At 40.9% G+C, this 12,202-nt stretch overlaps 1 protein-coding gene across 1 annotated transcript; it reads right to left on the bottom strand.

Moving 5' to 3' along the window:
- Positions 1-5,865: 5,865 nt before the first annotated feature.
- Positions 5,866-9,473, bottom strand: LOC101590862 (granzyme B(G,H)-like). The gene is made up of 5 exons (XM_004648497.1): positions 9,419-9,473; positions 7,596-7,743; positions 7,003-7,159; positions 6,590-6,847; positions 5,866-6,063 (listed from the first exon to the last, which is right to left on the bottom strand). Exons 1-5 carry the CDS (start codon positions 9,471-9,473, stop codon positions 5,866-5,868), a joined length of 816 nt encoding a protein of 271 aa, XP_004648554.1.
- Positions 9,474-12,202: the final 2,729 nt, after the last annotated feature.

The following is a 12,202-nucleotide window of genomic DNA, read 5'->3' as shown; positions in this document are numbered from 1 at the left end:
ACATTGGCCAAGCAATGGCCGTGACTCATCCACATGGCTGACACTGACAAAGGTTCTACAATCTGAAGTACAGGATCTAAGGATAAATCCTGAGGGGATTTTACTGACCTTCTCAGTCCCAAAAGCTACAACTCTTTTTGCATAGGTCCTGTGTTACCTTGGTCTTAACCATCCAGTAGAAAAGTATGAAGATGAAATATAGGAAGTAAAGTATGCTGTTATGTTGAGCTGCTGGGGACTCAAGTCAACAATTTCTGACATTGCCAGTTAAACAGAAGACCCAATGCTATTATGGACACTGGACTCTTTTAGAATATTTTGCTGAGTTTATACACCTATAATATTCAAATAACAGATCTTAGCAAAAAGGCGTATACAGATGAATGTCCATTTTGTACCTGTGTGTTCAAAGTGGTTAGGATGGATATATAGTTATATTCTCTTAATGAATAGAATGATTTGTTCTAATAGTGTTTGTAAATAGGATCTGAAGTCCGCGTCTTGTACAGCAATTAACCACTAAGAAGAATGTATGAAGTGTGTTAGTTATGGAAACTGTCCTAGCGATTTGATTTGAAACTTTCTCATTGCTATTTGTTTTTCAATAAAATTGTGAAAAAAAATATCAAAAAAAGAAGATATGTATGGCCAATCTTGCTAAGGGAAAGAGTATTTTTATCTGAGCACATGGGAAATGTTCTGATTTAGGAACTACATGACAAGACCCATCTGTGTAAGACAGTTTTTACTGATCTGCTTGGCCATATATATCCACGGTTGTACCCTGTGTGCCTCAATGGTCAGCAAAATAATGACTTGTGCTAACAATAATACAGTTTGTTGCCCATTGTGTGTATCAAGCATCCACCAACTGTAAACCCTCTCATTTGAAGATGTCAAAGTGGAGTTTACTGAGAAGTTCATAGTTGGAAACAAAAACTATTTGTTGGTGCTTACTTGCACCTACTCAGGATGGGTAGATGCAATGGCCCCCAGAACTGAAACCTCTACAGAGGTGGCAATAGTACTGAGGAATCTAATCATCCTCTTGTACAGGGTCCCCATAATGGTGGAATCAGAAAATGGAACTGCCTTTGGGGATAGTCACTCAAAGCATTTCCAGTGTTCTGTGCCTTATGTGGAAGCTACATACAGCTAACTGACCCTGATGTTCAGGCCAAGCAGAATGGCAATATTATACTTTCAAGATGACCCAGTCTAAAGTAATCCAGGAGACAGATGCAAACTCAGTTTTTATGCTTCTGTTGGCCCTGCTGTGGTCACGTTGCATCCCATACTGGAATGGGTTTAATCTTTTTGAAATCTTTTTTGGAACACTACCCCACTTGGTGCTTATATTTAAGGGACTGTGAGAGATTAGGATTCTGACGCTGTAATAGTAACTACAGGCCTTGTAAAGGACTTTGAAGGGATTACAGAAAACTATACCAGAACGTCATCCACTCCTCATTCATAACTCTATACACATTTTGAGTTGGGAGACTAGGTTGTAATTAAAAGCTGGAGGAAAGTGACCCTCAAGAATATGTGGGAGGGGCCACATGATGTCATCCTCACCACACCCACCTGTTTTAAAGTTACAGGTTGGAAGCTATGGATTCATCACTCACAAGAGAAAAAGTGAGTAGCTGCGGTTCTACCAACTATGACTTCCCCCAGACCCTGCCAACCTCAATTGTCTGAAGGACTCAGGCAAAATAACTCCATCTGAGGTGGCAAACTGAACCTACTTATTTAGGCTATGCTGATCTTAGCACCTACCATGGGATGGAAAATGGTGGCTCAGGGACTCCAGGAAAACACTTATGCAATGAGAATCTCAAGAAACCTTGGATGGACTCTATCAGACTGAGGCAGGCCATGCTTGCCTCTTTTCACCTCCCTTATGCTCATCATATTATAGTATTTTTTGTCCTGATATGTAAATTCTGGAACCTTGAGTATAGAAAGAAAAGGCTGACCTAACAAAACATTCCTTCTCTGCCCACTGGGTTCAAAAGTGGGCAATCAATCTATACTTCCACGCACATGAAGGTAAAAAACCTGTCCTGGTTGAAGTTGAGCATGGGAGAGAATTGTGATAAAGAAAGAGAGGCATATTGCCAACATTGGGACTGTGAGATAATCAGGCTTAAAAGAGGGGTTTTCAAGGAAATTCTCAGAGAGTTCTGAATCCCCTAACCAGTTGGTCCATACAAAGTGATGCACATAATCAGGAGTACCAGGAAAAAAGTGCTGGCTATTGCGCTGTACACTTAGATAGATTTCGCACACAGGTGAGGATTTTTTAAAAAAATGTTTATGACCCACTTTGGACTGCCAGATATAGGCAGCAAGTGTGCATGCACCTTGGCACAGTCCCAGTATACGATCCAGAAATATTCCTCGAGTTCAACCACATAGATATAATCATTTGAAAGTTAGTGGTCCCTTTGCCAGTTTTGACTTGAGAAGTAAATGGTGTACAATATATTTTACTGACAGTCATCCCAAATACTGGTCAACATAAGCCACATTCAACCCTAGAACCTAGGCAGATAAGACCCACTCCCCCCAAAAAGAGATGGGCATCCCAGGAGCTAAGTATGAAATCTATCAGTTGTTCAGTGAAATTCATTATTTGCTAAAATTGTCTAGCTTTAAGTCAGTTGGAGCCTGCTAGATCTGTATATGGCCCAGCCCACACATTTATGCAGCTATAGCATCTTCAGAGCCTATAACACCCACTCAATACTTATGCTTCTTGAAAGGGGAAGAGACATTGTCTCTGTGCATGGTAGACTCAGTGTACAGAAAAAGCTTTTGTGTGGGACAAGGAAAGAATCAGGTTACTTGCAGTCAGCTAGCTTCACAAAATCTCACCTTCCAGTCTCCCTGAGAGGCATGATTTTTCTGCACCAGTGGGGTACCTAAGTGTCTGGATAATAGCAAGAGTTAACTTTTATGGGCTCTTTTCTGCTAACTATGTTGATTTCCTGAGACGATTCATCAAAGGGGAACTGAAATACAGACATTTATTATCTCACATATTCACGCATGAAAGGCACACACATGTACAAAAGGCAAACCCTGTGTTAGTGCAAGTTTTAAACAGGATAGCTCTAAGAGGAAGCTTGGCTACAGGGATAGGGGATGTGGACAATTCAGAGACTGGCCACCAGGGACATCACTGAATAACTGACAGTATAGAACAAAATGTGCCTGGAGTTCAATTTGTGATAAAACAGATAGATGAGCAAATAATTCTTTAGCAAAAGTAGTGTTACAAAATAGAAAGGGGCCTAATTTGGCATTCATGAAACATGGAGGACTCTGTGCCCCCTTAGGGGAAGAGTGCCATTTCTATGCCAACAAGTGAAGGATCATCATGGAGAATCTAGAAAACCTAGAATGTGATGTTGAAGAGGGAAAATGATGGTTTAATGAGTATGATGGCCCCAAGTTGTTTGATTTCCTGTTGAACTGGAGACTCACATTAACCTCTCTCTTGACAGGAGTAACCAGGCAATAATAACCACGATAATCATGTTCTTTGCAGGGTACTGTCTGTTCAATTTGATAATGACCCATGCATTGAGCATGATTAGAAAAGGCAATCCAATGGAAATGAGAGATAATAGTGAATATGAAATAAAGGATAAGTTGCCCTCTTGAAATAGACATTATATGTCTTAGAAAGAAAATATTTCTTAAGTAGAGGATGTAAGGAATGGCATCTAGTACAATATCTTATTCACCTTAGAAGTAGGAGACTGAGGAAGAATTCAGTTTATCTTGACTCCTGTCTAAATTATTTATATAGTAGACATCTGGCCCAGACCACCTTTCCCTTTTGCCTTGCCAAATTGCCCAATTGCATACTCCTTCCTCTGCCTTGTCAAATCTTTGCAAACAGGTAGGAGATGAGGAGATAGGACCAATTAAAAGCAATAAGAGTCAGATCATTTGCCCATGCTTAGTCATAAATCCCACAGCCTCATGTGTCATAACTGTAGGATATAGGGAAAACTTCATTCCTGTCCAATTTTCATAGCAAAAAAGAAACTACATAAAAACTGATAGGGAACAAATAACTGGACTTTTGTGTTTTCCCAGATGAGAAGGAGAAGTACACTCATTGTGGCTTAATTAATATATGCTCTGTAATTCATATAATGTGGTCTTTTGTGAGCAATATATTCAAGGCCTTTAGCATAGGACACTAACACCCCATACTGAGTTCCTCCTCCACTGGATTCTGTGTTTATAGTGCATTTTATTTCATCTGGCATTGTCAGGTGACCTTCTGCAGTGTATTTTCCTTAGAGCCTCCCAGTTCATTCTCTTCCAACTGGCCATGAGTTTCCTGTGTTCACCTGTCATGTCCTCATGTACTCTAAGTGGCTGCACAGTTTTACTCTGGCTGGCTTTTCCTTCAAGTTGATGGGTAAAAGGCAAGAGGGTCTAGATTAGCTTACAGAACAGACCATATGATTTCTGGGCCTGGATATTGTGATGCCCAAGATGACAAGGAGGGAAAGGGTAGTTTCCACAGGAAGGCATGACCCTGCATTACAATTGCAAAAGTAATAGGAAGATGTGTGGCCTGCAACAGAATGATGTAATTTGTATACCTCATGCACTTTGGAGTGTCATGTGATAATACTGGTCGAATCTGCCAACAAGAAGTAAACTAAGTTATTTTATTTCCATAAGTTCTAACGTGGATCCAGGCCTTATGGCACAGTATGGAGGACTGGCTTGTTCTCCAGTTTTGGAATGTTTGTACCACTTCCAGTTTCACAGGATTTTACTCCGTTCACTGTTGATCCTTAAGACCAGGAAGTTAGTAAGCACTCAGGACTTGTTAGTAAGGACTTGTTTATTGATGGAAACAAGGATGTTTTCCAGTAATTCTTCAGAGAGGAGCATTTTGTAAGTTAAAAGACTGGTGTATCCCTTGTGTGCCCAAGGATTTTTATTTCTTAGGCCAATAGTGATCATCAGGCAAAGGGTAAAAGGGGCTATGTGGCTCAGTGATCAAGGGCCTTTCAGCATATAGGGGTTTAAAGCAATGAAGGGCACTGCCAAGATGAAAGATGGGGGCATGGGTTCTAATCCCACTAGCCTTGTCATCCACGTGCCTTGCATGGAACCACATGTGATAATTGATGTGATATATGTGGGGCTTGGGGTAGGAACAACATTAGATACTTGTGGCCTAATGAGGATAGGAGTTGGTTAGGTGTGACAACTATGAGAGGAGACAAAATATAATGGGAAGCCTGGTGGCTACAGTGCAGGTTAATCTGGTACTTAGAGGATAAGTGAAAAGGAAACTAATGTCAGTTGAGAATGAAGAGTCTCTGAGGATATGTTCCATAGCCTCTTATCGATAAAACTGTGAGAGAGAAATGTCCTGCTCAGGAAGAGCCCCTTCTGCTCAGTATGATTGGAGTGAGTTGTAAACTTAGAGGTGCTTGACAGGTCTGAAGCATCCATCAAATTACCTACCTTCCCCTTTGCCATTTGACCCATTAAGTGGATATGTTCATTCTGAGACCCAGGAGAAATACTGTGTAAATTTTCTTCTGATGTTGCTTAGTTTTTATCCTTGTAAAACGGAAGAGTATGCAGAAATTAAAGCAGGTTAGAAGGAACTGGTTTTTAGATTAGAGTGGAGATTTGTAGGTATTAAGGGGAGTAGGCAGTTAGGAGTTTGAAATCTGTACAATTGTTTCACTGGCTTGTTTAGCATGGAGTTGGTCTCTGTGAAGGATAGCAAATGAACAAACAAAACCAATCTTTTTACTGTGAGGAAATATTTATTTTGTTGTTGGTGTCTGTTGTAGAGATATTATCATCTCAGACCCAGGAAAGATGGTTGCTCAGAGATGGGGCTTCATTTGTTTCCTGCAGTAAGAGATATTTTATGGTTTTCTCTATCCAGTCTAGATAAGGTGAGAGTTTGGTGTAGATTTGTGGATGTTTCCAATCTTTGCTTCCAGAGCAGACAATGGCCTGAACCACATTATTACACATGAAGGGCCCTCCAGCATCACCCTGTAAATAGAGAGTGAGTCTGTGAGTCAATGCACTTCCTATACTTGTCCCTTCCGATATCTCAAAGCCCTCTTAAAGTACGCTTCATAGTCCTCTGGTGAGATGAGACATAAGGATGGTCCATTGGTTTCAGGCAACAGTTTAAGGACATAAAAACAGGTGAATGGGTCAGACTTGGAACAGAGAGGAAAAGCCCATTGACCATGAGGGTCAGGTGGCTCTGACAAGCCAACTGTGGATAAGTATTGCACAATCAGGGGATGGTTTCTAGTGACTGGGGTGTGAATGAACTCATGTAGTATGTTGCAAATTGATGATTCCAGAGGGGTCCTGTTCACAGAGGCCCCTTCATAAAGTTGTATGAGTCTCAGTTACCTCCCACCTCAGGCTGATCACTTTTTTCTGTTTAATGAGAAATATCACAGCCTACTAACTGCAGAATCCCTGATATTTGGGTGTCCTAGTCTTACATCTTTCCCAAACACTCTTTACCCCCAAGACATGAGTGAGAATTGTCCATTCTTACCAAAGAGGAGGTTTTTTGAATGTCTGGGTCCCAAACACACATTTGAATAGCACTGTTGTAATTGGGATAGTGGACTTCACACTCCTCATCAATTTGTACTGTCATCTCCACTTCCTGCAGTGTGTTTGCAAATTTTCCAGTTTGGTCCATCATTCCCCATCCAGCCACCTGGCACACGACACCTGGCATCACCTGGGAATTTCTGCTAGGCAGCTGTAGAATCTGAACCTCTTTAGTCAGCATGGCCTTTTCCTTCAGCTGATGGAAAAGAAGTAAGAGAGTCCAGATCAGCTTTTGTCTTCTGGGCCTGCACACTGTGGTGGACATGACGGCAGAGAAGGAAGGTGCAGAGCCATAGTGGGAGGAGTAACACTGCATGAGGAGTGCAAGAGAAGCAGGGAGCTGCGCCTTACCTGCAGCAGCATGATGTCATTGGCGAATGTTTCAAGACTGAATTGTGGGTGTGAGATGCGTCTTTGCACACGTATGTACTGCTGAGTCTTCTCTTGTTTCGTGATGTTGTGCGCCCCCAGAACGACAACTATTTCTATGATCTTTGACTCCAGAATTCTGCACAGAGAGTTTAGTGAGTTAAGGAATGTGGAGCCTACTTGGACCCATCCCCAGGGCTGTAGCTAGTAAGCTACAGCCAGTATATATTTGTGAACCACATGACTGAAGGCGCATTTGACTGTGTGATTATGCCATGTGCTTCTTAGTAACACCAGCTGCAATCTTTGGCCCAGGATGTCAGCAGTTCTAAGGGGTCAGTTATCTACATGAAAATATAAAACTGCTTTACTTTGCATTGTTGTGTGAAGGCTTGTTCCTAGGTCTTAATATAGGTGTGCCATTTAACTTTTCTCTTCTGGGGTCATTGTTGGCCTTTCTCACTCTCAAAGGAAGCTCCTGTTTATGTGGTTTCAGGTGCTCAGTGAGCACCTTGGGAGCAAGTGTCTCTGAGAAGCATTTCCAGGAGACTGTGGACAGTTTTTTTGTTCCTTACCTGTTGAAACAGTGAGCAGCTGTCAACACAAACTTCTCATGTATCAGGAAGCCACCACACTGTGATGTAGAGGTAGTATACCAGAATTCAATGAAGGCCATATAAGGATGGGAGTGGGGTTTGGCTTCACGTCCTCCGATGATCTCTCCTGGAGGAAAAGTCAGTTTGTATGCAGCAAATCAGGACTACTTGAGCTTCTACTTTGTGGCCCCAGAACTACTGAGAATTTTGACGAGTGGGATCCAATGCAGTTGGGAACACCCTGGAGGGAAAAGCCTCAGATTTTTCTGCTTAGGGAGGGAAATCAGGTCTTGGTCTCAAAAATATTTTTTTCTACATGCAGTTGTAGATGAATTTGCTGGTCTGGGGACAATAAAATCCCAGAGGTTTTTCATGATGCCTTTCCTTACTTTTCTTTATTTTCTAAAAAAAATATTTTAAGGAGTAGAGAAAGAAAAACAAGTAAAAAACACAAACAAAACAAAGTAACATAAAACAATAAAAATGATATAGAATTCCAAAGCAGGAACAAAAAATTAACAATAGTTTTACATTACATATTGGAATCATGAAATTTGTTTCTCAAATTATCTGATATAGGCCCATAAGACTGGTCAAAGAATTAAACATTAATTTTTCCTTTCATTAAAACTTAATTTTTGCTTATACTTTTTATGTTTTATAAATTAGGTTTGCAAAGTAATCCAACATAGTCCAGTATTCTATAATAGTAGTGGATTTTCTGCATGACTGGCAATGTCAGAAGTTGTTGACTTGAGCCTTTTACAACTGCACATATTAACATGGCTTTATTGTTTATACCTTGTTAAGATCAAGATATAGCAAGGTGCATATAACAAAAAATGTAACTTTTGTGTCTGACAAGGTCAGTCAAGTCCCCTCAGGACTACAAAATGTATTAATTATTGTAACTGTCCTAATAACCTGTTTTGAAGCTGTTTCATTGCTATTTCTTTCTCAATAGAATTATTGTAAAAAGTATTAAATTATAGATAAATGAAATTCTTATTTCAAAAAGTAAATATGTGCATTTAGAAAAAATAAATCTTATTTGAAGAGAGAATGAAAATAATAGATAAGAAATTGTCTCTAATTCAATTCTTATGTCATGTATTGTACTTCCAGTGTAATCTAGATGTTGTCTGTTCCTCTTTCTTGGGACCTCACATGTGATGCATGTCTCAGAACTGTTCATTGGTGTGTGAGGGAGAAGCTTCAGGCTGTATCTGGATGAAAGGTGGTAGGACATGGCTGATGGTACTCTAGGAGGCAGAGAAGATACAGTCTATCTCTGTGACTCATATGGAAAGCAGGGAGATAGTGACTGGTGTTAAAGCAGAGTTGGAGAATGGGACTAGCACTGAGGAAAAGCAAAATTAGTGTTCTGAGGACAGTGATTCTGTGCATTCTGGGCTCACTCAGCTGTAGACATCTCTGCTGAGTAACTAATGAGGGCTGTACCTCCCTGCTCCCAAACAAGAAAGACAGGCCTATTCTGCACTGTTCAGGGATATTTGACATTTTGTCCTGCAACTTCTCACCATTTGCATGCACTTTGAGGAAAGACCCACTTCCCAGATGACAAAGGTTGGGCCTGGAGAGAGGATAGTGTCCACTAGCTCTTATTGAGTACAGTCTTGGTAGCTTACCACGTTTCATAATTTGGGTTTTCTTGTGGGATTGGAGGTCAGGTTCACAGCAATCCATGTAGACAAAAAGTTCTGGGCTGTGCAGAGGGTCAAGAAAACTATGCCCTCTTTAGAATTGGTTTGGGGTTCTCTGGGGTGGAGGTGGTAACTTACCTGCACTTGTCTTGTAGGGTAGAGAGAAGGCCAACAGGAGCAAGAGTAGCTGCATCTTCCCAAGAAGTCTCAGGTATGAGCTTCTGAATCTGTGTGCTTTCTGTTTTTTATCCCCTATCATTGGAAGGTGGGAGGGGGAGTCAGCTCAAAACCTTATGTTTCTTTCTGATTTTTTTGAGCCTACATCCTGGGAGTTTTCTAAGAAAGTGCCCATTTCCTGGTACCTCCTCTGATGACATCTCCTTTGTGGTTGTTTGAGAATTATACAGTGACTTCTGGTTATTCAGAGAATATCACCTGTCAGAGCCCACAAGTGTAACTCAAGTGCATAAGCTGGGGACTAGAGGATGTGGTGTTGGCCAGTACAGTGTCAGAAACCTGGCTTCCCAGTGACAGAATTAACAGCGAAGGGATTTAAGTCCATCAGTAAAGATTGTGCAGCAGATGAGCATTAGGCCCTTTTCTAATGCTAGGAGCAAGCCTGTTAGAGAGAGAGCTGACCATCTGGTGCAGGAGAAATAATCCTTCCAACTCAATTTCACCAAGGACATGGTGAGGCAATGTACTAAGCAATAACAAAGCATGGCCACCATGTACTAAACCTACCTGATGACTCTTGCATCATCATAGCCTGCTTCCCAGGGTGTTCTAAGTATCTCTTATTTTGTTATGAATATCCAATATGATTGAATATAACTCTCTTCTCCATATTTTAAAACCTAGTTTGTGTATGTGGCATTTATTGGTCCAAATTAGCACATTGCTGTGGACTCTAGGATTTCAATCTGTGAGTTGGGATAGGTACACTCACTGCTCTGAGTAATCTGTGTGGATCCCACCAGAATCACCTGAAATAGGAGAGAAGGTGTGTGGGGTGTATACCTGTGAACTGAAGTCTTGTCTTTAGGGCTCTTCTGTGCTTTGCTTCCTGGGCTGTAGGAAGTGTGTTCCTTGTTCACTGAAGTCTTTCTGCCATAGTGGTTCTCTCTTGAGCTAGTGACTGAATCCTCTGAATCCATGTTCTTTGATGGATAACTGAGGCTCTAAGTATCTAGATTCTGGTGATTGATGCTCCTCTTTCAGTGTCAATATTTTACAATGTCTTCTATAAGGCCTATTCCACTTGAGAAGATAAAAAAACCATCGTTAATACCTTCCTTGTAAGGGCTGGCCAAATAGCTCAGTGGATCAAAGCACCTGTAAGCGGATATAGGGAACATGAGTTTGATCCCAGGGCCTGCCATGCTGGCCCCTCCTTTGGGGTGTGCTGAGACAGCAATTGAGACTGGGAGTGGTGTTGCATGCCTGTTATCCCAGCTCTTGGGAGGCTGTAAACAGAAAGATCATTAGGAGTTTGATCTAGTAGTGATGTCCTGAACACCCTGTAGACCCTTCCCTAAAAAAATAAAATCTTCCTTGCAAATAGAACGTCATCAGCATTTATGAAAGCCCTACATGTTTTTAACCGGACTACCAGAATAGTAAAGAATTTAAAGATAAAACCATTTCTGATGGCATACATGATATATATTAATTTTGAAAATTCAGAAGGTCAAAAAATACTGTTTATTTGTCCATTTCCTCTGAATAATAGAAAAGTTATTAGATTTTCCTTGTGTTATATAATGATCACATTTATTGTGGAGAGTTCCTGCATGTCACCCCTTGTTTCTTATTAGTCTTCTTCCTGCCCCCTATTTCAGTTACCTCCATCTCTTAGTCCCCTTTCTGTATGAGAAAATCTATCTTTCCCCCTCATTTATTTTTCATTTTGCTCTTTATTTTACTTCTACTTTAGGTTTCTTACATGACAGAAATCATGAGATATTAAAGCTTGTGTGAATAACTTATTTCACTTAACATTATGGTCTTAAAGTGCATCCAATTCTCTACAATGTCTCATATAGTTCAAACACCACATTTTGTTTATCTACTTCTTGATAGACATCTGGATTGCATCTGAGATGTAGCTTCTATGAATTGTGCTATTATAAACATGCATATATGTGTATCACTATCATAACGTATCTTTGCTGTTTTCAAGAAGAGACCAAAAGGGAAAGTGCTGGGTTGAATGGAATTTCATCTTGCAGGTTTTTAAGGAATGAAAGTAAGTATTTCTATACTCACCAGTATAGATTATGAAACTTATGTAGTGAGCATGCTTAACACTTTCCACAGTGCTGTATATAGCATAACATTTTCTTATTCAAATTTTTGTTACTTACCAGTGCCATTGAAACATATTTATCACATTAAAAACTGATCAGTCAGTATAATCTTAGTACATGTAAACTAGTTTTATTAAAAAATTTAAATATGCAATTCATTTCTGAAGGTATAATTTTTATTTTTTATATTTTCTAAAACTTTTGGTGGAGATCCATCCTAGCCCAGGTCCGGTGAGTGTGCGGAGAGCTTCCTGCTACCCTGCGCCAGCGGGACCAGTCCGAGCCCAGGTGCAGCATGGGCTGGACCCTCTCCCAACCCTTGGGCCGCCCGCCACCACTCCACAGTACCTCCACCACCCCATCCGCTGAGTAGGAATTCATGCCACGTCCGGGAACCCCCAGACGCATTCCTAGCCCAGGTCAGGTGAGTGTGTGGGAGAGCTTCTTCTTCCCCCTACTTCACCTTGCACCCTCAAGGCACAGCTCAGGCCTGGCATACACGCCTGGGGTGTAATCCTGAAGCTGCAATCCCTGGAGAGAGTGTAGAGGATAGACCGAATGAGCTAGTCCAGGAGCAGAACATCTCGACACAGGAGCACAACATATTCACCTC

Source organism: Octodon degus, unplaced genomic scaffold, assembly GCF_000260255.1.
Source record: "Octodon degus isolate 3935 unplaced genomic scaffold, OctDeg1.0 scaffold00420, whole genome shotgun sequence".
NCBI lineage: Eukaryota > Metazoa > Chordata > Mammalia > Rodentia > Octodontidae > Octodon > Octodon degus.
The sequence above is the reverse complement of the archived record's forward strand: the minus strand, read 5'-3'. Positions and strand labels throughout refer to the sequence as shown.

Excerpts from the sequence above, each read along its gene's own strand:
- LOC101590862 (XM_004648497.1), bottom strand. The coding sequence starts at position 9,473 with ATGCAGCTACTCTTGCTCCTGTTGGCCTTCTCTCTACCCTACAAGACA. Across the intron at positions 7,744-9,418 it reads ACCCTACAAGACAAGTGCAG|GAGAGATCATCGGAGGACGT; the intron begins GTAAGTTACCAC and ends CTTTTCCTCCAG. Across the intron at positions 6,064-6,589 it reads TTCAAAAAACCTCCTCTTTG|GGTGATGCTGGAGGGCCCTT; the intron begins GTAAGAATGGAC and ends CTCTATTTACAG.